Source organism: Leptosomus discolor, chromosome 6, assembly GCF_034619465.1.
Source record: "Leptosomus discolor isolate bLepDis1 chromosome 6, bLepDis1.hap2, whole genome shotgun sequence".
Lineage (NCBI taxonomy): Eukaryota > Metazoa > Chordata > Aves > Leptosomiformes > Leptosomidae > Leptosomus > Leptosomus discolor.
The window spans coordinates 15,767,941-15,790,893 of record NC_141396.1 but is presented as its reverse complement, the minus strand read 5'-3'; the positions used below and the strand labels follow the sequence as shown (position 1 = coordinate 15,790,893).

The window sequence follows — 22,953 nt, the reverse complement described above, 5'->3', positions numbered from 1 at the left end:
TTACAGGTGGATGTAGCCTGGGGGTGCATCTCCCCATCACTGCCCTCTACAAAGCCCCTGGCCTCGCTTCACCCATGTGCCCGGGTCACCTCTGAGCCCCACCCATGCACTGGATGCAGATGCCAGAGGTGAAAGCAGTGCTGGGGAGCAGGGACACTAACACCTAACACCAGCAGGAAGTCCCTCCATGCATCCATGGACTGCCCTGGATGAACTCCTGCTCTGCCTGGGGACCAGGAGTGAGACTGTCACATGCTGAGCCACCCAAGGCTGCCCCTGCTATGCTGATGTGGTCGGTGAGGTCCTCCCCAAATCACCCAGCCTGGATGGAAAGCAGAGCCAGCCCAGCTTTGGACTCCTCTGATCTGCAGGAGCATCGCTGCCTGGGATTCAGCATGTGGCCCCTGGAGGATGATGGAACCAATGTTGATAATAGCTCTTCCAGGAGCACAGCCTGAAATCGTGGAAGCAAAGGCCACGTTTCTAGAAAGCTGCTGGGCAGGAGGGACAGGAGATGATTAAATGGTCTCCAAAGAGCAGGGGAGGAAGTTTGGGTCCCTGAAATGAAGCTGTGAGAGCAGACTGCTGAAGAGGGACCTAACGAGGCCCCATCACACAGGATGGTCCTGCACAGGGGTGGGCACAGCTCCAGGGGGCTGTGACCAGAACGCAGGGCTAGTCTCCTGGCCTGGTGTTCCCACCGCCCACAAAACATGCCTCAACCCTGCTGCCAGTAATTGAATAGAGAGGAGAATTAATTGTGAGTGGGCTGCGTCTCCCCTCCCCGCTCCTTGTTTGCCCCAGGGCTGCCTTGGTGCTGTGGGTAGCAAAGACAAGGTCATTCCCATGTAACACATCCCGGTGGGGTTTGGCCAAGTTCCTTCCCTTCATGGGGGGGGGGGGGGGCGGGCAGGTTAATGACGAGTGGTGGGATCGCCCCAGGCTGCTCCGCACTGCTCAGCCATGGAAGAGCTGCTGTTGCCTCCGAAACGCCCCATTAATGCTATGGTCCCTTCGTGAAGGATCAGTGGGCAGGGCTGGGGGCGCTGGGCCATGGGGCTGGGAAGGGTGAGGGTGGAGAGGGCTAGCATCCCTCTGGCTCTGCTGGGAAGCCTCCACATATTTATTTTGGGGTGGCAAAAGATGGTTTATGGCCAAGTATCCTGCAGGCACAGCTGTGAAGTGTTACAGGATCCTGGTTTTCATGCATTTTGGCTCTCCATCATACGGTGTTGGAGGGAAGGGAGATGCTTGGGTACAGGCCAGCGTCCTTGTCTTTGTGCACCCCAGCCTTTGGCTAACCCTCAGCCCCATGCCAGCCACCCCACTGCCTACACTGTCTGTCCCCTGTCAAAGGCAACTGCTCTGCAGTCTCTCTGAGCCCTCTATACCTGCAGAGAGGAGGTCTCCTCACCCTCCGGCCAGCTCAGTGCTGCAGCGTGCTGTTGCAGGTGCTGCTCTCCTCCATCAGCCGGGATTAGCGCTGTGGTCCTGTCTATGTTCCTTGCCGGGCAGGAGCAGGGAACTGTGCCTGTTGGCCCTTCTCTACATGACAGCGATGTCCTGGTTGCTTCTCCACCTGGTAGTTTCCCCTGGTAAACAGATGTTCAAGCCACACCTCCTGCGGGTGTTTTCCTGGCTACCCCTCACCCCAAATTCTCCCAGTATCCTCTTGTGATGTGAACTCCCAGTTTGCTAGGAGCCCTTGTCTCCACTTGCCTCGGTGTGGACTGGTTGCCCCTAAAGCCGTGGTTGTATTTGCTTTTCTTGTCTCTGTCTTTCTGAAGCAAGTGATGCTAGAGGGGAGGTTTTAGGCTGATGCTCAGGGGGGAGCTGGTAACAGCTACACCTTGCTGGCTTTGATCTCTTGTGGGGGCTTGCTCTGCCGTCCCTCGCCCTGCAGGAGGAGAGGGTGGTCAGTGGACCCCTTCTCACCTGGACTGGGCTGGACAGGGATGATGCCCTAGAAGAAACAGGCTGGAAGCTGCATCCGGGACCTGGCTGTGTCCCACGGATATGCGAAGGGACATCCTGGGAGAGAGCCGGGGCAGTGCTGGGGTGGCCCTGGGTGAGGGGTGCAGTGCTGAGAGTCACAGGCGGAATGGTGAGAGACCCCTGCAGTACACCCTGTGGTCTCAAATCCTCTCCCAGTCTCCTCACTGCCAGACTGCAGTCTAGACTGCCCCAGGAGCTGCCCCCCGGCTGCCAAGAAGCTCTATGCAGGGTGCAAAGGGAAAGCGGAGTTGGGGGAGGTCTGGGAGCAAGCCTGGACCCCAGCTGGGCTGGGACAGCCATCTCCATGTCCTGGTTCCTCTCTCAGCTTCTGCTTCTTGGTGTTGCAGCTCTGTGGCTGCATCTGGGCACCCTCAGCTGTATAAAGGGGTCAGAGGGCTGCAGCTCACATCTCTGGTGTTCGATGCTTCATCTGCAGCTTTTAACATCCCTGAAGAACATAAAATACACAAGCTCTTCTCTGAGTGAAAAGCAATCCTGTGCCTGCCCAGCCTAAATATGGTCCCAGTTCTGCAGAGGAGGGCAATGGAGCAGTGGGGCACCAGGACGGGACCTGATGGGACCATGCTGATAGACTCCTCCAGGAATCATGGCCTGATGGCTGCCTGGAGCACTAGGGACACAGCAGGTCCCCAAGTCTTTCTGCCAGGAGGAGATTTCTTCTACCAGCTCCACAGCAGCTTGGCCTATGACCAAGCTGGTCTCAGGAGCACCGAGCTGGGGTTTCTCTGCTCCCCAGGAGAGCCAGACAAGCCATTTAGCCTCAGTGCCTGGGGATGGAGGGGACCCTCACACCATGGACCGGGGGGCTTAGCTCAGATGGCCTGTGAAGGAGCTGATAGGCAGGCTGATTTCCCTTGTGCTGCCTTGCACAGGAGATGGGCTTTCCAAAAATGTTTGGGTTTTTTACTTAAAAGACAAATGGGGGTGGAGGTATCATTCTTGATGCAAACATGAGTGACCCACCCGACTTCCCTGCAAGGAGCAGATCATGGCCATGAGCCAAGGCAGCAACAGAGGTGGGCTGAGCCCAGCAGGCGTGATGTTGCCTGTCCCCGGTTGCCATCACCAACCCACTTGTGTCTGTCCCCTGCCCAAAGGTGGGGTAGGATGGGGACTGAGGAGGCTTTGGCTGTAGGCCCAAGGATGGCTGGCAGGAGCATCGTCTGTCATCCACTGTCAGCTGAAGTGTGGCTGCCCCTGGGTGATCCCGCACTGGCTTGATTTTACAGCCATGACTGGCACTTGAGCCTGTTTGCCGAGGGCAGGGGGCACGCAGGGCTGTCAGTTCGCGGCTGCCTCTGACCCCATACGGGACACCATAAATCTCCTGGTTGAAGGCAGCCTGGGCTGTTCTGGACACGGTGCTGTTGAACACGGTGTGGAGCCTGACCCTGTGCCCGCCAGAGGTAAAGCAGGGGTGGTTGCTGGTGAACAAGAGCAGCACCTGGCAAAGAGACAGTGCCTAAATCCCTTTTTTTTTTTATATGTAAAAAAACAAGGATTGTCTAAATTTAGAGCATCAGGAGTATCTAGTGCTGCCTGCTCTAGTTTTGCCTGGTTTTCCTTACGCAACCCAGAGAGGTGGATACAGGGAGCTGCCTCACCCGTGCTGTGGCACATCAGCGGTTTGCACAGCTCAACACGGAGGATTTTCTACTGAGTGTGTGCTGGACCGAAGAGCTGAGTGCATGAGCATGTGCTGCCCGTGGAAACCCTCTCCTGCGTCAGCTGAGCACCTTCAGTACCCGTCCTGCCCTTTCCTGTGGTGCTCCTGAAGTCTTCCAGTTAAAAGCAGGCTTGGCCCAAGACTTCTTTCCTACATGTAGGAAAATCTTTCAGAAATGTCCTTCCGGCCTTTTGCACCAAGGAAAAGGGAAGCAAAATGTATGAACAGCTGATTTTGTGGGAAATTTTGGTGAGAACAAGGCAGTTGCCCATCCTGTGTTGTGCTAGGTCTGATGATACTGATGCAGGGGCTATTTTTCTCCTTGAGCCCTGTGGGGCCAGCCCAGGGATGGGGCACTGCCTGGGCTCCCCTGCCCGCCTGCAGCACCCCCCAGCAGTGATGATGCTGGGCAAGACCAGGTGGGACCCCTGGGACACCCATCCCCAGAGATGACTGTAGGCAGCGTTTTGGGGTGAAATGCTGAGTGCACGGTGGGGAGAGGTGCGAGGGCACGTGTGTTGGGGGTTGCTGGGTGCCTGAGGAAGGAGGAAAACGCGTGAGCTGGATGTCAGTGCATTTCTCATGTCCTGTGACTGCAGCTGGCGTGAGAGGTGTGGGGGGGTGTGCTTTTAGGGTAGGGGTGAACAAAGAGGGGTGTGCATGTGTGTGCTGGGGGGGTGTGCAGTGTGTGTGTACGGGGTTGTGCGTGTGCAGGGGGGTTGTGAGGGTGAGAGGTGCGAGCGGGAAGGGGGGGGCTGCGTGGGAAAGGCTGTATGCGTGTGCAAGCTGCGTGTGCACGGAAGGGTCTGCATGGGTGTGCGTGTGCTCAGGAGCGGCGTGCAGGGCTGGGTGCGTGTGCGGGCGGGCCGCGCACACGCGTGTGTGGGTGTGCGGCGGTGCAGCCCGCCGCCCTGTCACTCAGAGGCCGGCTGACAGGAGCTGCCTCTCCAGCGGCGGCAGATAGCGCTGATTGCTGATTCGAGGAAACAAAATAGCAATTGTAATTATGGGCTCTGATAAGATAAAGGAGGGCGCGGGGAGCGCGGGGACCGGCAGCGGGGCACGGCCGGCAAATTAGCAGCTGTCACTCAGCGGCGAGCAGGCGGCGCCGGCCCCAGCCCCGGCCAGGTACCGGCCCCGGGGGCCGCCCGCCCGCCCGCCGCAGCCCCGCCGCAGCCCCCGCCCCGGTGCGCAACAGGTGGCGGGGCCGGGAACGCCGGGGCTCGCCGGAACAATGCAGCCCTCGGCGGCCCTGCCCGGGCTGCGGGGCTGAGCCCCGTCCCGCTGCTGCCGCCGCCGTCCGGCCCCATGGCCCCGCACCGCCGGCCCTGAGGGCGCCCGCCTGCCCCACCAGGTAAGCGCCCGGCGGGGATGCTCGGGGCGGGGGGGTCCCGCTCCCCGCTCCCCACCCCGGCTGCGGTATTTGCTCAGACTCCCCCCCCTCTCGAAACTCCGTCCCCCTCCACCACCATCCCCCACCCCCACCCCCCACCCCCCCCCGTAATCCTTTTAATGTCTGGCACGTCCCGGGAGGGCTCACCCGCTCGGTCCCAATCCACAACGCGCCCGCGGAGAGGCGAGCTCCCAGCGGGGGGAACGTGGACCGGACACCCCCTCCCTCCCAGCCCTTAAACCCCATTTTACGGATGGGGAAACTGAGGCACGGGGCGGGGAGGGCGACCCACCGGCGGCTGCCCGCGGAGCCCGGCCCTTAGTGGAGCCCCGAGCTCGGCGACACCTGAGCCCGCCACCCCCTCCGCCTCGGCAGGTACCGCCGGGCTGGGGAGGGGAGCGGGGGCGGCGGTCCGGCAGGGCTTCCCCCGGCAGCAGTGCCCGCCTCCCCCCGTCGGGACTGCGGGCCGGCCTCGCCGCCTCTCAGGGCGGCCGCGGGGCGGGGGGCTCCCCGCGGCGGGGGGCCGCCGGGCCGTGCGCCCCGGGGGCTGGGCGGGCGGGCGGGCGGGGGCCTTTCCCCTCTGTAGCCGCTTGTGCCCTCCTTTCCTCGGGGCGAGGACGCGCCGGCAGGGCGAGAGGAGGCGAGGAGCCGAGGCAGCGCCGCGCCGCGCCCCCCCGGGCGCTCCCCGCCGCCGCCGGGCCCCGCACCGGCGCCGCGATGGACCCCTGCTCCTCGCTCTTCAGCTACGTGTGAGTACCGGCAGCCCCGGCCCTCCCGCCCCCGGCCCGCAGCATCCCCCTGCTCCCCGGTTCACACCTCTCTCCTGCTTTCTCTCTCCCCGTCCCAGGTTAATGCACTTGTTCGTCCTCTGCCTGCAAGCCCAGGTAAGTGCCCGCTGGGCCGCCCGGCTTTGTTCGCCCCTCGGGGATGGGGGGTGCCCCGCAGCCGCCGTCGAGCGCTCCGGGCTCGGGAGGGAGTGAGGGAGGAGGAGGAACAGTTTAAAACCCAGGAGACAAAAGTCGCCCGGCTGTAAAAAGCCGAGAGTGAGTGGGGAGCCCCCCCGGGCTGCAAAATAAGGTCCGGGGAACTCGAGCTGGGAGGCAGGGAGTACCCGGGGTTTCAAGGAATTGCGCAGGGTTATTTTTAAGTAGCTTTAGGTCCCCTTCCCCCACCTCTAAATGGCACTGTGGATACCCCAGTTCCTCTTATCCAGTTGTTTTTTTTTTTTTTTTTTCCTTTTCCCTACACCGCTTCCTCCAAAAAGTAAAGCAGAATTAAGAAGGGGTAAAAAAAAAAACCCCAACCCCAAAACCTGACTAAAAAGCACAGCTTAAAATTGTCAGACTTCAACATCATTAGTTTGTATCGCCAGAGACAGAAGTGCCATGAATAGATTAAACAGCCCGGGCAGAGCTTGTGCAACACCCGCATACCAGCAGGCACGCGTCGCTGCGAGCGGTGCGCCTTCAAACCAGGGTGAAGCCCCCCTTCCCCATGAGATCACAGGTGCAAAAGCTTTGTTTAAAATGCCCTTTAAGCTACTTTTTTTTTTTTTTTTTAATTTTCCTGGAAGCTTGGGAAAAAAAAAAAAAACTGAGTTTCCAGCCGAAAAGTGAAGGGAACAAAGTCCTGGGAGTGTGCAGTTGTATAAAAACATAGCTGTAATATTTTGGAGTATGAGATGGAGACCAAACAGCAGCATGGCTAATGACCTCTCCTCCACATGGTACCCTCATCAGAGCTGGGGAGAGAATCCTGCTGCATTATCCAAAACCCGTCTATAGGAAACACACATGCACAGGCAGGAGCAGAGGGAGAGAGATGACATTGTCGAGGGGAGATATCTCTATAAAGCCAGCTTTGGGAGAGCAGCGGCTTTTGCTTTTATTGGGTTTTTCTGTTGTTGTTTAAGACGGGAGGAAATCTTCCCATTTGACGTGGGGGTGGCAGGGGGTAGTCCCAGCCTTCTGATGTTGAAAGGAGCTATCTCCTAACATTTGCTCAGAATACATCTTTATAAATGTCAGGGAGCAGCGAAACTTTCCAGACTTAAAAGAGGGATTTGAGACGAGGGGGGAAAAAAGACTTCTGTGCAAGCTTGTGAGCTGGGGCTGAGGGGGGAGCAGGTTTGGCCGCTCATGAAAATCATTTAAAGCCCAGGAGCAGCAGCGTCGGGTCTGGAGGGGTGGGCTCAGCTGCGGCTCCGGGGCTAACGGGTTTGCTGTGCTGGGGCTGGGGACAATCCCGCTGCTGGCACCAAACATCTGTCTGCAGATGAGAGATGTGTTTGCACGGGTAGTGTTAGTATCCTCAGGTTTTTATGCCACTAAATACCCAGCCTGGGGCATGGTTTTCTTATAATTCTGATACCTCACATCTCTACCTTCTCTGGGGACTTTGTATATGAAGAGCTCAATAAGTGGGGTGTTTGGGACCAAATAAAGAGCCTGGAACCCAGAGGAAAGGCAGCTGTTGAAGCTGACAGGGCAATGGCTGGGGTGTATGTCCAGGGCAGCCAGAGCAGTAGCATGCTCCTGCAGAGGAGAGAGAGAGGTGTGGGACAAATGTGTTATCCCAGTGCCATTCTGCATGCCTCACCGGACCCCCTCCAGCTCCCAGCCTTGATGCCCATCTCTGGTTCCCCAGTGCCAGCTGGGACTTGCAGAGTTCCAGGGAGGCCTCTGGGGTCACCAAGCCCTGTTGTGCTCCCGAGTCACCTGCACCTCTCTGCTTAGGGCATGTCTGGAGTGGGCACAGCTCTGTAAAGGGCTCTGGTCGCTGTGTCCTGGAGCTTAATGCTCCTTCTCCCGGGGAGGCTTTGCTGGTGCAGGAGGTACCACTGTGGTCCTGGCTCCGTGCCTCCCTGTAAAGCCCAGCTGGAGGCCAGTGACCTCGGCTCAGCCCATTTGCCCCTCTGAGGAGTAGAGATTATAATGGTGTGTCGTATATTTTTTAATTTCCTAAAGGTAACTGTTCAGTCCCCACCTAATTTTACACAGCATGTGAGGGAGCAGAGCCTGGTGACAGATCAGCTCAGCCGGCGGCTCGTCCGTACCTACCAGCTGTACAGCCGGACCAGCGGGAAACATGTGCAGATCTTGGACAACAAGAAAATCAATGCGATGGCAGAGGATGGAGATGTGCATGGTAAGGACGTGCGACAGGGGGGAGCCGGGGAGGTGTTTGCAGCCCGGCACGGCGATTGATGATTTCCGTCCTGTTTGTTAGCCAGAAATCATTAAAATCGTTCAGCTTGTGGGGGCTTGTAAAGGGAGAACATAGGGGTCAGCGATCAGTGGCTGTCTGATTCGAGGTGAGGGCAGGTTCCCCATGCCGAGGGAGGGGACCAGTGCTTGTAGGATGGGCTCTGCTCCTTTCTTTTTCATTCTTGGTTTGCACCTGACTCGGAGGGCTCGGGGCTGCGGTGTGCTGAGCAGCACCGGTCATTTCAGCCCAGCTCTTCGCAGGGCTGGGTGTCTCTGAGACTTCTTTTTGGAACAGAAATAGGAAGTTGAAAAAGAAAAGAAAGGGGTGGGCAAGCAGGGAAAGGTGAATGGCTGCTTTGGAAGCCTTCCCTAAACTAGAACTGTCCGAAGTGGCATTTTCCTGATATACCCCCCATCCCTTCCTTCCCCAAACAAATCCCGAGCGGAGGGTCAGTGAGGCAGTCGGCTGCAGGTGAAGATGTAAAGAGACAAAGCAGGGGGGGGCTCTGTGAGTGTGAGAGCCTGCACTATGCCGCGGCCCCTCTGCCATCACCCCGGCCCTGGCACCCCCTCCCCAAAAACCTCTGTGCCCCTGGGGCAGAGGGACCAATCCCTCTGCTGGGGACACCCGAAGCCCAAGTACTTTGATTGCATGTGCTAATGACACACTAGGACAGTCAAACGCCACGCAGGGGTCAGCGGGGCCAACGAGCCCCGGCACCGCGAGGCCCGATCCTGCACCCGGATCGGGGAAGTGCCCGTATTCCCGTGTGTTGCACGTGGGATTCACAACTGTTTTTCTTTGGTATTAGCTGCAATTTCCCTTTCTTGCTTGGGGAGATTAGTAGAAACGCTTTTCTTCCTTCCTCTTCTGCTTATTTTTTTTTCTTTCTTCCTTTTCCTTTGGCTGAAAATTTTGTGCTGGACTTCAGCAGTTCAAGCGAAGCACAAATTCCGTCTATATGGTATTCCATACATCCAGCATTAGTCTTCCAAATGAACTATCCCCATCCTAAAGCAGCTCTGGCTTGAAAGGGCATTAGCTAATTTCCCAAGCAAAAAATCCTGTCTTGTTTTAGACCTATAATGCCTGGATTTAAAAGGCAGTTAGTGCATATTTAAATAACGACTAGGTTTAAATAAGGCCAGTAGGAGGGGACTGGTGGTGGCTTGAAAAACTCTATTAAAATGTAATAAAAAAGGTTAAGCATTTGAAGAGCTAAGGAGGCAAATGAAGACTGATCTAAACCAGAAAGAGAACAAGCAGTTTTTCAGATGTAAAGTTTTAAAAGAGTTGCAAGTCTGTAAATGTTAAAATAGAGGTTCAGGATTGTTCTATATGAATCTCTAGGGAGGCCCCCATGTCTGGAAGAACTATTAAAACGCTTCTTACTTTCACCTTTTTTAACATTTCCTGAATACTTTCTCCTCTTCGCAGTCCAGTTGGGGGATCAAGTGTGTCTCGCTGCATTTTTTCAGCATTTACGTAGCCACTTTCCCTTCAAAGTTTGAGCATGAAACATAATTTTACTGGGATAAATCTGTCACTTAAGGGAAAGAATAGAGTCGAAAATGTTAAGCTCCCCCCCCCCCCCAAAAAAAAAAAAGGGAAAAAAAGAACTCCCCCAAAATGTTATTTAGAAATCCACTTTTAAAGAAAAGAGCCCCCCTCCCTGAGCCCTTCCTTCTGCTTTTTTTTTATCTCATTTTTGGGGGTAGGCGTGTAAAAGGGATTGATTTATTTTTGCAGATGACCCCTTTCCCCATGCTGACGTTTTTACAGCCGACTTAACATCAAGTCCGGCATTTTCAGTTATCTGTCTTAATTGTCGATATTTGACTGACTTTTTTTAATTCTAAGGGAAGGCGGGTGGCCGGTGCAGCCCCGTGCATCCCTCCCAGGCTGTGCCTGCCACCGAGCAACCCGCCGCCGGCTGCAGCCTGGTCGCAGCTCCCTGTCGACTTGCTGGTTTTGTCTGCACCTGGGGTTTTCTACTGGTTGGGGCTGGGGTTTGCGGGGTTCCTGGGTTGCCCACTCCGGTCTGGGGTGCAGGTCCCTGGGAACAGGTTGTCCCCATCCTCTGTGGCTGCCTGGGCCAGAGCCGTGTGCTGGCTGGGCTTGTGCAGGGCAGTGAACCCAACTGGTGGCTGTAAATCATGGGGGGGAAAAAAAAAGGTGAAAGGGAAGCAATGTGCATCTTTAAAGCGGGGTTTTGTGCTTGCTGGGGCTGAGGCCTCCCCACTCCCTCCCTCTCTCCTCCACCCATCCCTCCCTCCCTACTCTGTCTATCTCTTGGAGAGAAAAATCAATTTCCCTCAAACCTTTTACTGCCTCCGAGATCAATTCCCCCACGTTTCCCCCAATATAGACAAATAGGGGGTCACTGTCTCAGCGTTTCATTTGCAGAGTGACGTGGCTCCTGTGGCTGGTTTTGGGGATGCTGGGTGTGTGCCAGGCTCTGGGTATTGGTGCCGGGGTGGCACAGCCTGGAGTTGGCTCTTTCCAAATTCCTTAGCTCTGAGTCCAGTCTGTGCCTGGCTCTGGTGGAAGGCTGCGGGCGTGAGGCAGTTTGAGGCTGAGAGATGCTGCAGAGTGATGCTGGCAGGAGATAGTGTGGGGACGGGATGCCTGCATGCACACCAAGCCTGACTTGCCTGGCAGCACCAAATCAGTCAGCCCCAGCAAATTTTGGGATGCCCTTTCTATGGCTCAACTCAGCTGCTGCCAGCATTGCCCGCTCTCTGTCCCTACCCTCAGTTCCATTGACCTCAGCAGTGCCTGTGATGCAAGGGATGCAGGATCAGGGCATCACAGAGACAGAGAGGCAGCAGTTTGCTCCTAGCCCAGAGTATGATTTAGGCTCGCTTTAGCTTGTGCATGTGCTCACAGCTGTCTTCTGCCATTTGAACCATTCTCCTGCAAAGCCACTCGCTCCAAAGCCACATAGCTGCCCTCACAGGGGCTCGCTGGTGGCTGAGCATCCTGGGGTAGAGATGTGCAAGCCAGGGTGGACCACAGTCCTGAGGGACTGGGCAGCCCTTGTGCAGAGTTTGGAGAGGAGAAATAAGGCATCAATGGGCTTAGTCCCGTAATAAGGCTGTAAACTTGGAAGCTTTGTGGGCTGCACTGTAATTACCTTGCCAAACTGTGCTTATGGCACTCGGGGCTGACGCTGGGCAAGAGGTGGTGGTGGTGAGATGGGACAGTTCTGGCTGGCTTTTCAGCGCCATGGGGAAATCTTTGGTGCTTGGCACAGCACAGCCCTTTTGAGGTGCAAACAGGTAGCCATCATCCCTGCCCAGGCTTGCCCACCCTGGAGGGGAGCTGGCTCTGGGGACAGCAGCTGTAGGGCGAGGGAGAAGGATGTCCTGTCCCCATCCTCCCCCTTCTCTGGGGATGGATGGGCTTCGAGGCTCGGATTCCCAGGGCGGAGGCAGGGAGGGAAGGTGACAGGTCTATTTATAGGCGGCCCATCGACCCGTCGATTTGCATAGCTCCTTCGGAAGTCGATCGATGCCTCCATTAAAAAACTGAGACCAAATCAATACGCCCTCTCGACTCGTGCAAAGGTGAAAGGCATTAAAAGGATGGCCGTACCCTTCACGCCTCCCCTGCCAGCTGCAAAGTCACTGCTCCTCCTGCAGCCCTGGCCCAGCAGAGAGACATGGAGTGGTGTCCCCTGGGCTGGGGACAGCTGGCAGCATGCTGTGCACTTCCAGAGGGTGCCTGCCTGCTTCCTGCCTGCAGGCTCGCCCAGACCTGCCTCAGTTTGCAGGGCAGCTGGCTTGTTCTCTGCCAGCCAGTGCGTACCCTGCTCGCTGCCCTGCCTCCCTTCTGGGGCATCTCTGCAGCACCTGAACTGCTGAGCCCCATGGAGCTGGGCAAGACAGAGCTACTGCTGCTCCAGCATGGCTCAGGGTGGCAAAGGGATGTGACCAAGGTCATGCAGGGACACAGTGGCAGGGTAGAGGGGCCAAGGCTGTCTCCTAAACTCATCCATTGATTTTTAGGGCTCTCCCTGCCCCAGCTTCCTTCCTGCTCAGCATGTGCCCAATGTCAGGCATTGCTGGGGTCTCCATCCCTGTGCCTGCCCCATCCCCGGAGCCCCTCTGACTTCCCTCTCTCTTTCCTTACCCTTCTCTCCCCAGCCAAGCTCATCGTGGAGACGGACACCTTTGGGAGCCGTGTGCGCATCAAGGGAGCGGCCACAGGTTTCTACATCTGCATGAACAAGAAGGGGAAGCTGATCGGCAAGGTAGGGGGCTGGGACCAAGGGCATGGGAGAGCCAGGGATGTGCTGTGGGGCTGAGTGGGGCTCGCTGGGAGAGGAGCTCTTACCTGATATGGGGCCCATCTATGCTGATGGGCAGGGGAGATGGGGGTCCCAGGGGCTCAGCCAGCACACCCCTTTGGAGGGCAGGGGCGTGAGCCATCCTGCAGCCTGGACGGCTGGAGGGAAGGGGGGGAGCAAGGGAGGCTGGCGGGTGCCGTGTGGGGTGCATGCCTTGTATCTCCCCGAACAAATAGGCGGATTGCCGGGCTATTCTCCCTGATTACATGGTACAAGTGCCAGGAATGTTAAGATGCTCCGTGGGGCTGGCCCCAAGGCCGGCCCTGCAGCGCGCTGGTTAGTCACGCTCCCTCCAAGCCTCGACGCTCCCTACCCGGGGGCGGAGGGGTCTGGATGTGCAAAATCCAGGGACAGGGATTGGAAGGATTTTCCATGGCAGCTCCTGGGGCCGGCTGTTGTGGGTCCCCTCCCTGGTCCCAGTGCTGCCTGTAATGGGGAGGAGCTCAGCCCCCAGCTGCCCCTGTACTCCCTGCCACCTACATGTGTGGGCATCATCTCCATGGACCCTGCATCTCCTCTCCTGCCTCTTGATGCCCCTCATATATTAAAGACCCCAAGGGAGATTGGATGGGTGGGTGAATTGCCACTGAGATGGAGAGTTTGCTTATGGTCGTGCTGTTGGGGGAATCCAGCCCCTGGCACAGATGGGGGCAGGACAGGAGCAGGCAAAAATCCCCTTATGGGTGCAGTGTAAATGAAGGCTGGGACAAGCCATGTTGGGGCTTGCAGCCCAATGCTGGCATCACACTGGGGATGCAAACTACGATGAGCAATGTCTGCACGTGCCACAATACCTGCTCCACCCAGGTTTTCTAATGAAAAGCAGATTTTAGGCAATTCTGATCTGTAGGAGAAGAGGTGGGAAAAGCTGGCACTCAGCTGCCCACAAGCACTGCAACCCTGCTGCCACACCAGCCAGTCCCACTTGGGGTAGCAAGAAGAAGCCTCTGACCAAGGACCATAGGCTTAAATCCCCCCCCTCTGTCCCCTTCTCAGAGCAACGGCAAAGGCAAGGACTGTGTCTTCACGGAGATTGTCCTGGAGAACAACTACACGGCGCTGCAGAATGCCAAGTACGAGGGCTGGTACATGGCCTTCACCCGCAAGGGCCGCCCGCGCAAGGGCTCCAAGACCCGGCAGCACCAAAGGGAGGTGCATTTCATGAAGAGGCTTCCCAAGGGCCACCAGACCACTGAGCCCCACAGACGCTTTGAGTTCCTCAACTACCCCTTCAACCGGAGAAGTAAAAGGACTAGAAACTCCAGCTCCAAGGTGGGCCCTTGATGAGCCCATCTCTGGCCTCACCTCTCCTGGAGGACTCTCCTCTGAGCTTGCTGGACTATTTGTAGAGACTTTCCCATATGGGTATTAAACAAAACACAAAAAAAGGGTGGGGGGAAGATAAAAGAAATTACCTGCTCTAGTTGTTGATAATTTGGGGGGGGGTTGTTTGGTTTTTACAAAAAAAAAAAAAAAGGAAAAAAAAAAAGAGAGGCTCTATTTTTGTACTCCAACTTTAAAGGAAATGAAATGTTCAAAGACTGGTGAAGGGGCAAGAGCTCTTCACTTAGAAGTGTTCTAGTCTGTTTGGGGTTGTGCTTTATTTTGTAATTTTTTTTTGTAGCTCTAGGGGGAAAGGAGAAAAAAATCACCATTTAAAACAAACAAGCGAAAAAAAAAAAAAAAGGAAATCCAAATCTGGGAGCAATGTGCTACTTAAACGAACTGGCTTAAGGCTTACTGGAGAAGATGGAGAGGTTGGAAAACAATTAAGGGGAGAGGATTTATTTCAGAGGTGGTTGGAGGCTTCCAGGGGTGAGTTTTGCAGCCTGGGCGATGTGTGAGCACTACCTGTGGGGGCTGGCTGCGACGCCCCAGGGGAAGGACCGCTGGATGCTTTTCTTCCTTGGATGCGCTTACTTCTTCAGCTGAGTGAGGGGTTGCTGGAAGCCGCTTGCATCCTTCCAAAAATGCTGCTGGCTTCACAACTCCCAACTTTTTTTTTTTTTTTCTCAGGAGGGGACAGGGGTGATGGATGCCCCAGAGAAAGTCCTGAACTGACTTCGTACCTCTTACCCATGAGAGCATCTTTGGCATTTGGTTTGGTTTAAACTACTAAGGTGAGGCAGTGGGCGACAGCTGCCGTGGAGCGGGCTGGTAACTGGTTGTTTGTTTTTTTGTTTTTTTTTTCCGTGTGGATAATGTGAACTTCTCACCAAAAATGGATATTTTTTTTTTCTGTTTATATTTTTTTATCAGATGGAAATTTTCATCCGTAAAATTAAAAAAAGTTTACAAATTACCATGGAGCCATTTTGGGCTGGTTTTGTTGTAATACTCAATTTGTGGTTGGCACTTCCATTGTCAACAGTCTCTTCCAGGTTTGCTCTTTGAGAAATACCACTGTCCTTGTTCTCCTAGGAAAGGAGAGGTTTGCTTTCAGAATTTTGGTCTTGAGAGAAGCCAAATTTTCTATTAAGAAAAAAAAACCCAAACCCCAAAGGAAATGTTAAATCTCTTGAGGGAACATCCCCAGCCAGCCCCGCTCTGCACATGCTGCCCTGGGACTGCGACTCTCTCCAAAGGGTTAAAGCAATTATTTTTCACGGGGAGGGCAAACAAAGACACTGGATAGGAGCCAGAACCAGGGGTGACTTTTCATCCAATCTTTTTTGATTGTTTGGGGTTTTTTTCTGTTTCCTTGAGGATTTTTGTTTTGTTTTGGTTGTGTACAAATTAAATATTAAATGATTGAAATATTTATTTAATATGTGCATTAAAAATTTGTATTAGTCTAACTGAGCCTGATGCTTTCCAGGGAGGGGCTGGGGCTGAAGAGGCAGGTTGGAGAGGGGTGAAGGAGGACTGCAAGGTGCAGAATGAGACTGAGGCTGCCACTTGGCGTGATCCCCTTCCCAAGGGGACAGATGTGGGAAGTGGGAGGATGCCCTGAGATCTTGGACCTAGATGAGTCTTGTGAAGATCATGATATTCCTGGCAGCAAATTCCATGTTTAATGGCCAGATGCCACCTTCTTGCCCTGTGAGGACAGGCCCCTTGCAGGCTGGATGGGGCATAGTACAATGGAGCCTTGACTACTGTTTTTAGCATGGGATGAGGCTTTCCAGGAGGCAAAGCCAGTAGCTGCTCCTCTCTGGTCTGGATGAGCTTGGCGTCTGTGCAAAACAAGCTGTTGTGTCCCCTCCTTTGGTGGATACTCAGCCCTGCCAAGGTGCTGGTCCTTGTTTACAGGAGCTGATGTGGGGATTCGTGTGGTCTGAGTGGTCTGAGACATGGAAAAATGCACGAATAGAATTGTTAAATATAAATATGTTTAAAAAAATAAATTGCAGAAATGGAGCAGCCTTGCAAGGTGAGAGTCTTGCCATTGCTGGGGCCAGCCCTGCTGGGGCAGTCATCGTAATGAGATGCCTGAGACATTGCTTAGTGGTCAGGGTGTCCCTTGTCTATGGGATGGGAGGATGAGCCATCCCCTGGCTGAAGCAGTAGGCCAGGCTGAGCTGTCAGTATATATCATTAATTTCAAGGAGGGAAACCCAGGGACTGAGCACTCAGCCACGATCTATGTCTGAGCATCGCTGCTGTGTCACCCAGGATGTGGATGATGCTTGGGCTGCAGGACAGCACAGGCTGCGTTCAGCGGCTGTCCCAGGAGGGACCCAAGGACTGCAGAAGCCTGGAGCCAACAGCCCTGTTGTGGTTTCCAGACTACAGGAACCAAAAGTGAATGGCTCCTGGCCTTTCCCCAGGCAGAGATGGTGTTTGATAGCCCTTAACGGGTGCTTTTCTCTCATTAATTTGTCTAATTGTTTTTCCTAATGGCTTTGTGAACCCGAGTGAATTGGTGCTGGGTTGCTGCTCCAGGTAAGGGTAGCAGAGAGGCAGGACTTGGCTCCATACAGGCCAGCAGACATCTTCCCCCTTGTTATCTGTCCCCCAGGGAAAGCGATGGCAGGGAAGGGCATGGTGCGGGTGCTCAGCCTCCAGTAAGGTTATTCCCCTATCCCTGACATCCCAGGGTGCAGCTGAGGGCTGGAGCAGGGGCCACTTGGCACCCTGGAGGTTTGAGGTGGGGATGGACACCCCCATGTCCTTGCAGAGCTCTACCGCCCACCACCCCCAACTCTTGTCATCTGCTCTGCCACAGCCTGCCTTTGCAAAAGGCACCCAGGCCTGGCTCCTGGGAAGGGACCCCCTGCTTTCCCAGGTCACTTGGTCCACGGCTAATTAGCCCCTTTTCATTAAAGGGCTTTTGGGTGGCCGTGATGCCTACGAGCACTACAACTTGGGGCTTTGTTTACTGCTTAAATTTGTCCAGCTTCAGCTTCCAGTCAGCAAATGTTTTGCCTTTGCTTGGAAGATTAAAGAGCTCGCTACTAGTTAGTTAATCAGTAAGTGAATTAATTAATGGTTCCTCATACCCTGTCTCTACACTGATACCACTTAATCCCTTGCGTGGCTGGAGCAGTTCATGCTCTTCCCAGCGACCTGGACCTTGCAGGGTTCTGAGTGTGCAGTCCTCCAGGGCTGGTAGCTCCCACCACCCATGTAGGGAGATGGACACAGTCCCTGGTGGTACTTGCTGTTCCTCCAGGGATGTAGAAAACCTGGCTGCTAGTTGAACACACAGGGTCAATCATCAGCCCAGGCATCTGGGACTTTTCCCTTCTCCTTCATCATTGGTGGGTATGTGGACCAAGCTTGAGAATCACAGCCTCCCAAAGGCCCTGGGGACTGCGGGACACTGAGCCAGGGCTGGACCTAGGAGAGCACTGGAGACAGGAGGCTCTTCACTTCCATCGGCTCATGCTGTTAGCAAAGGCAGAAACCTCTGCTCTGAGCTAGCAAAATCCTTGTGATGGGGATGTGCCTTTCCCCAGCGTCACCACACCCAGTGTCACCCTATGATCCCCTCGCTGCCACTGGCTGGCCAGAGGGAGGTGGCAGATGAAGCAGGGGAGCAGCCGTACTGCCCTGGCTGTCGGTGCAGGGATGACGGCCCTGTCTTGACCTCCAAGTAGTGGTGCATGCATGTCCCTACCCATACAGGACTTTGCCATGCGATGCCATCTGGACATAGCGACAAGGTTGGAGCTGAGCGACGTTTGGGAGAATCTGCCTCGTGAGATGAGACCAGGAAGACCATCTGGTCCAGCCAGGCAATGTGAGGTAAGAAGTAAATGTGGGATGAACACACCAGGGCCACACCAGGCAGGGAGGTGTTTTCAGGTTGAACACCAGGCATAGAAATAGTAGATGGGCAGGAATAAATCCAAGTGGCAAGAAAAGGGGTCTATGCTGTCTGAGCAGGGGCTGTACCAGGGCTTGATCCAGTAAGCCCCAAACCTTTTGGCACATGCTGTCTCCACACCCACCCCTTCTTTCACTTGACAACTTTTCCACCAAGTCTGCTTGGGGAAGGGTGCCCACCGAGTGGAGTGGGCTGCGTGATGCTGTGGCAGGGTTGGGGTTCGCCTGGGCCCCCCTGGGCATGCCCCGGCTTGGGAAGGAGGACTGGGGTGTTTGTTTATTGCATCAGGCTCAGCTTTCAAACATCTCCCTGCCATCCCCCTCCCCCTCCTTTAATTAATTCTGGGTAAGAAGTCCTGGCTTTATTGTGCCACCGAGCTGAGGGCTCCCTGTGGGAAAAGTCACACCTTCTGAACAGCTTCTGATACCATGCAAATGAAGGACAAGTCCAGGAAACGCTTTCATCTCGGACCTGTCCAGCCCCCTGCCCATTAATTACACACATTTCATTTGTGTGAGAGCAATTCCTCTTGGGGAGGGGGCGGGGGATGGCCTCAGCTTCTGGATCATCTCAGCCCTGCTCTCTAAAGACCCCTCCTTGGAAGGGGGTTTATAGCCAGAAACAGGGATGCTCAGAGGCTCAGTGGGGGATCCCATATTTCTGCTGTCACACAGCCACTCCAAATCAAACCGGCTTGTTGGTGGGCCACGTGAGGCCAGCGGGGAGGGCTCAGCACTGCCCCACACCCTGCTCAGTGCCAGCAAGCACTGGCTGTGGACCCAAGTGCCACAGGAGCATTCTGGAGGGAGGCGCAGGGTGGAGCACAAAAAGACCTCAGTGCTGTCCCAAGTGAACAGCTCTCCAGGGCCAGGAGCTCATAGAGTGGCCACAAAATGAGTCTCATGTAGGGAAACATCTTTCCACATTTGTGGAATTGCATGTGTTGGGGGACTGTGTCATGCTGTGACAGGGAGCAAAGTCTTCTTGGCCACGTGTGGACCAGACCCAACTCTGCTGTCGAGCCTTGGTCTCTCTGTGCTCCTCTCCTTTCCTCACAGCCCCTCTGATTACGGTATCCCGAGCATGGCTGCAGCTGAAGGCACCTCCAGGCTGGCTCCTGTTTTCCTGAGGCTGATGGGGAGAGTGGGCTCCAGATCCTGGAGAAGGCACAGAGCAAGGGGATGTGGAGTACAGTGGGTTTTCACAGCCTGTTTCCTGGCCATGATAACACTTAGCACTTCTGTAGCACCTGGGATGCTCCTCATTACCACCCTGCTTCCCATTTGCAGCGTCTCTGCCCTCTCCCCCCACACACCTACAGCAGTATCAGCTCTCACCTAGAAATCAGGCCACCCTCCAACATTCCTCCTAGAAATCTCCTTCAGGGCAGGGTCCCAGGGAGCTGCAAATGCATTTTGCTTTGAGGTGGGGGCTGGAGGCTGCCTTCTAGGACTGGCGTAAGCAGTTTGGGGTGGCTGCTGTGGCTTTGCTGCAGAAGACCTTTGATGGCCAATTTTGCTTTTGCCTCCCTCTGGGAATGACAATGTACAATCTGTGTACTCTGGTGTTGACAACCCATGAGTTTGGAGACACATGGCAGCTGTGGCTTGATGCGCCAGAGGAGCTCTTGGGAGATGGAGGGATATCTGGGACTTGGTTAATGGCAACCTGCAGCCTTTCTGGGTCAAAGTCAGCATGAAACTAGTGCTGGGCTCTAGCAGAACTGCTTGTCCACCCACTGGCCCTGTGCCCTGTCAGCTAGAGGATGACAGAGGGCTCACATGTGGATGGGTTGAAGATTACAGCCATTACTCCAGATTACCTGATTAATGGCCTAGGCTACTCTGCAGTGAAATTTACTTCAGATTTGCTGTACTGGGAGCAGAGGGGATGTTCTTGGGCTTTATGTGACTTGGAGCATCTCTCCTATGTTCATAGGGTCTGTAGCACCAGAAGGTCCCTCCAGGCTGTCAAATGTGATGATTAAGATATGGTCTGTGGTTGCACAGTCCTAGCTCAGGGCCTGGGGGAGGCTCAGCTGTGTTGGGAAGAACTGCTCCAGCCATGCCCAGGTATTACCACTTTGCTAAGCTTGTGCTGTCAATAGTTATGGACTAGAAATGGGATGGTGAGGGCTGCAAGAGCCTCCCCAGTTCAGTGTGTGCCTGATCTGTGCCCCTATTCTTGTTCAAGTCCTTTGTTCAGCCATGGAGTAACCCCTTTCAGCCATGATCATGGCACTGTGAAGAGTCCTCCCTTCCTGGGCTGGCCTCTCCTGCCAGTATGGCCAATAGTATTTTTAAATTTTTTTCCTCTTAAAAGTTTTATAGCAGAAGGAGAAGGAAAAATTCAGCCTCACTCTTGCTGTGATTATCTTGCCAGCTCTTTCTGCTGTGGTAGCACATCTTGGTGGCTGGAGTCTCCTCTTTTATAAACTGCTCACAGTAAATGACATCCCTTGTCCCAAAGACGTGCTGTTTTGTATGGTCAGCTGTAGCAGGTGGCATAAGCTAGCAAGATAGACCTAAGCACAGGTCTCATTGCAATCCCAGCAAAACAGAGTCCTGGGAAGGGATTTGAAGGAGGGCTGGAAGGTGTCCCTGTGGAAGTTCATAGCAAACATGAGAAAAACTCCAATTGCAACATCCAGAAAACCAAAAAAGGCTGCTGGAGTAGCTGAAGTACAGGAGATGAGACCGAGGCTGTACATTGATAGGAAAATTTTGGCTGCTGAGATGTGAAATGGGACCTTGAGTGCTTGCTTGTTCAGGCCCTGGGACATGGCTGTGGTCCCCATCGCCCCGTGAGAAGCAGATGCCCAGCTGGGAGCCGGCCCTTTGGTAATGGCCTGCGAATTTCCCTTGGCTCCGTTAATTGCCGCCTGGCTGCTAGTTACAACTCCAAGTCAATTGCTGGGAGTGTTGGGCCCTGCAAAACAACCCCTTGAAATCAGTTGTTAGCCCAATTAACAACCAGTTTGGTTTCAGTTCAGGCTGTTAACCATCAAACAGCTAACTGCTGGTAATGATTGATTTCTTGGCAGTGGGGGCTGCAATGGAGGAGCCAACCTGCTTCACAAAATGCCATTAAAGCCAAGACTTTGTGAACGCATCTGGCTCAGACAAACATTCAAGCTGTCCCACACCAGTAGAGCAGGCAGGGTGATGACCAGGATTTCTATCCATTTCATTAAAGCATAGCTTGTTGGGGTGTGTTACGATGAACTGTCAGCCAGCAGGCCAGTGCTGTCACCGCACCATGCTCCAGGGAGGCAGCCACCACTGATTGTAGGGCAACCACTCATACTCATGGAGTGTCATGGCATTCAAAGACCCCATGGATGGGAACTGCTCAGTGTCCGGCTCTCTTCCATAGTTACTGTTCCAGCCAGCAAACCTGCAAAGTTTAATTTGTCTAGTTTGGGTGTTCAGATGTTTCCACAAATCACCTCGGCCATTTCCATCCCTACAACCAGCCAGGAGCTTGTACAGGGTGAGCAGTTCCCATCAGCATATGCAAGCCTGGGGATACCTCCAGAGCAGCTTGGGACAATGGCCTGTGTCTGCTGGTAGGCAATGCAGACTCATCTGCAGAGGTAAGTATCTCTATGAAAGCTGTAAACCACTTTTTGAGTCCCAGGATTCAGGCAGGGTTTTGTTTAAGATTACTGGTCAGGTTTTCATCCATTTCCCTCCCCTGTTTCAGGCCCTGCTTCTCTGCTGTGCACTGGCAGGTTGGTTTGAACACATTGCTGGTGCTACATCAAGGGCTTTTTCCCCCAGGATATTTTTCCCCTGATCAAAGTGGCTGATTCAAGCTGTAGCATGTATGGGGAGGAGGGAGACAGCCACCTGTTAGGGAAAGACTTTGAAAATGCAGAGGATGCACTGCAGAGGTTGACCTTGTGAAATGTAAACTCCAGTGGTGCAGGGCAGCAGAGCGGTACAGGGCGAGGATTGAGTGCCTCTGCCTACAACACCATGGTCCTCATGCTTTTGAGGGCACTCAGGAACCTGTGGTCCTGCCAGGGCCTTGGCACTGCAGCCTGAGCTCTGTTTCTGAAGCTGGGTCCTGGTGCCTTTCAGCAGGGTCGCTGTGCTGGCTTAGTGCAGGAGAATTGCAGATGTGGGCATTGAGAATAATTAGGTCAAACCAACCACTACTCACATCTGAACTTATCCAGAGTGATTCTAGTGAAGTCAGAGGAATGACTGGTGCCTTGGAGTCAGACAGAGTTTCTCCCTCTGGTCCAGACAAGGAGAAACTGATTCTCACAAAGGGAAAAATGAGAAGTTTGGGGTAAGCAGGAGACCTGACAACCCAGTTTTTGCACTCCTTGGGTCTGTGAGCAAATGTTTTATTTGCAGCTCGTGTATCTAGCTGGGCTGAACACAGCAATCCTGGTCCGTGCATCTTCTGCGTGTCTCCTTCCCCCTCAGCTGTTGCTAAATGCATCCTTCCAGGAGGTGGTGACGGGTGCCTCTCACCTGCTGGAGCCGGGTGAGCTCTGGCTGCTTCAGACTTTTTCTGTATGACAGAGAAGGTCAGTTATAAACAGAAACGGTTGGTTTTGTTGGGGGCTTTTTTTAGGCATCAAAAACGCTCCATCACAATCAGGCCAGCTTAGCTTTCAGCAGCCAACACCAATAGAGCCAAACCCTCAGCAGAGAATTCAGCAAGAGAAGCGGCACAGACTTTCCAGGGTTACTTCGCCAAAGCCTCACATCCTCATTCCTCCTCATATTTTGTGCCACAGCAGCCGATGCTGTTCCGGGCTCTGCACAGACCCAGGGTGAGCCCTGAGGAGCTCCCAGCTGGAGCTGAAAGCAAGTGGCATGGCCCCATTTTAGAGAAGGAGTGGGGGGAATCAACCACAGAAAGATTAAGATCTGAAAGAAATCCTTGCAGAGCTGCAAATCGGCTGAATCAACCTGCAAGAGGCCAAGAAATGGTATGGAAGTGGTCCAACGGGGGAAGCAACGTATATTTGCAATAATCTGAGCTATAAATGAAGTACAAAACCACAAAACTGATCATTTTCTAAACCT

The 22,953-nt window shown here is 54.5% G+C and overlaps 1 protein-coding gene across 2 annotated transcripts; it reads left to right on the top strand.

Moving 5' to 3' along the window:
* Nucleotides 1-5,792: 5,792 nt before the first annotated feature.
* FGF8 (fibroblast growth factor 8) lies at nucleotides 5,793-13,972 on the top strand. 2 transcript variants are annotated; one of them, XM_086466676.1, is made up of 5 exons: nucleotides 5,793-5,824; nucleotides 5,923-5,959; nucleotides 8,042-8,222; nucleotides 12,431-12,537; nucleotides 13,630-13,972. In XM_086466676.1, exons 1-5 carry the CDS (start codon nucleotides 5,793-5,795, stop codon nucleotides 13,915-13,917), a joined length of 645 nt encoding a protein of 214 aa, XP_086322802.1. In that variant the 3' UTR covers nucleotides 13,918-13,972. The 2 variants fall into 2 exon arrangements, with proteins under 2 accessions (XP_086322802.1, XP_086322803.1); XM_086466677.1 differs by having other exon boundaries at nucleotides 5,807-5,824; nucleotides 8,075-8,222.
* Nucleotides 13,973-22,953: the final 8,981 nt, after the last annotated feature.

Bases quoted from the DNA above. Each gene is read 5' to 3' on its own strand.
- FGF8 (XM_086466676.1), top strand. From the start codon at position 5,793: ATGGACCCCTGCTCCTCGCTCTTCAGCTACGT. The intron at 5,960-8,041 runs GTAAGTGCCCGC...AATTTCCTAAAG, and splicing joins TCCTCTGCCTGCAAGCCCAG to GTAACTGTTCAGTCCCCACC. The intron at 12,538-13,629 runs GTAGGGGGCTGG...TCCCCTTCTCAG, and splicing joins AGGGGAAGCTGATCGGCAAG to AGCAACGGCAAAGGCAAGGA.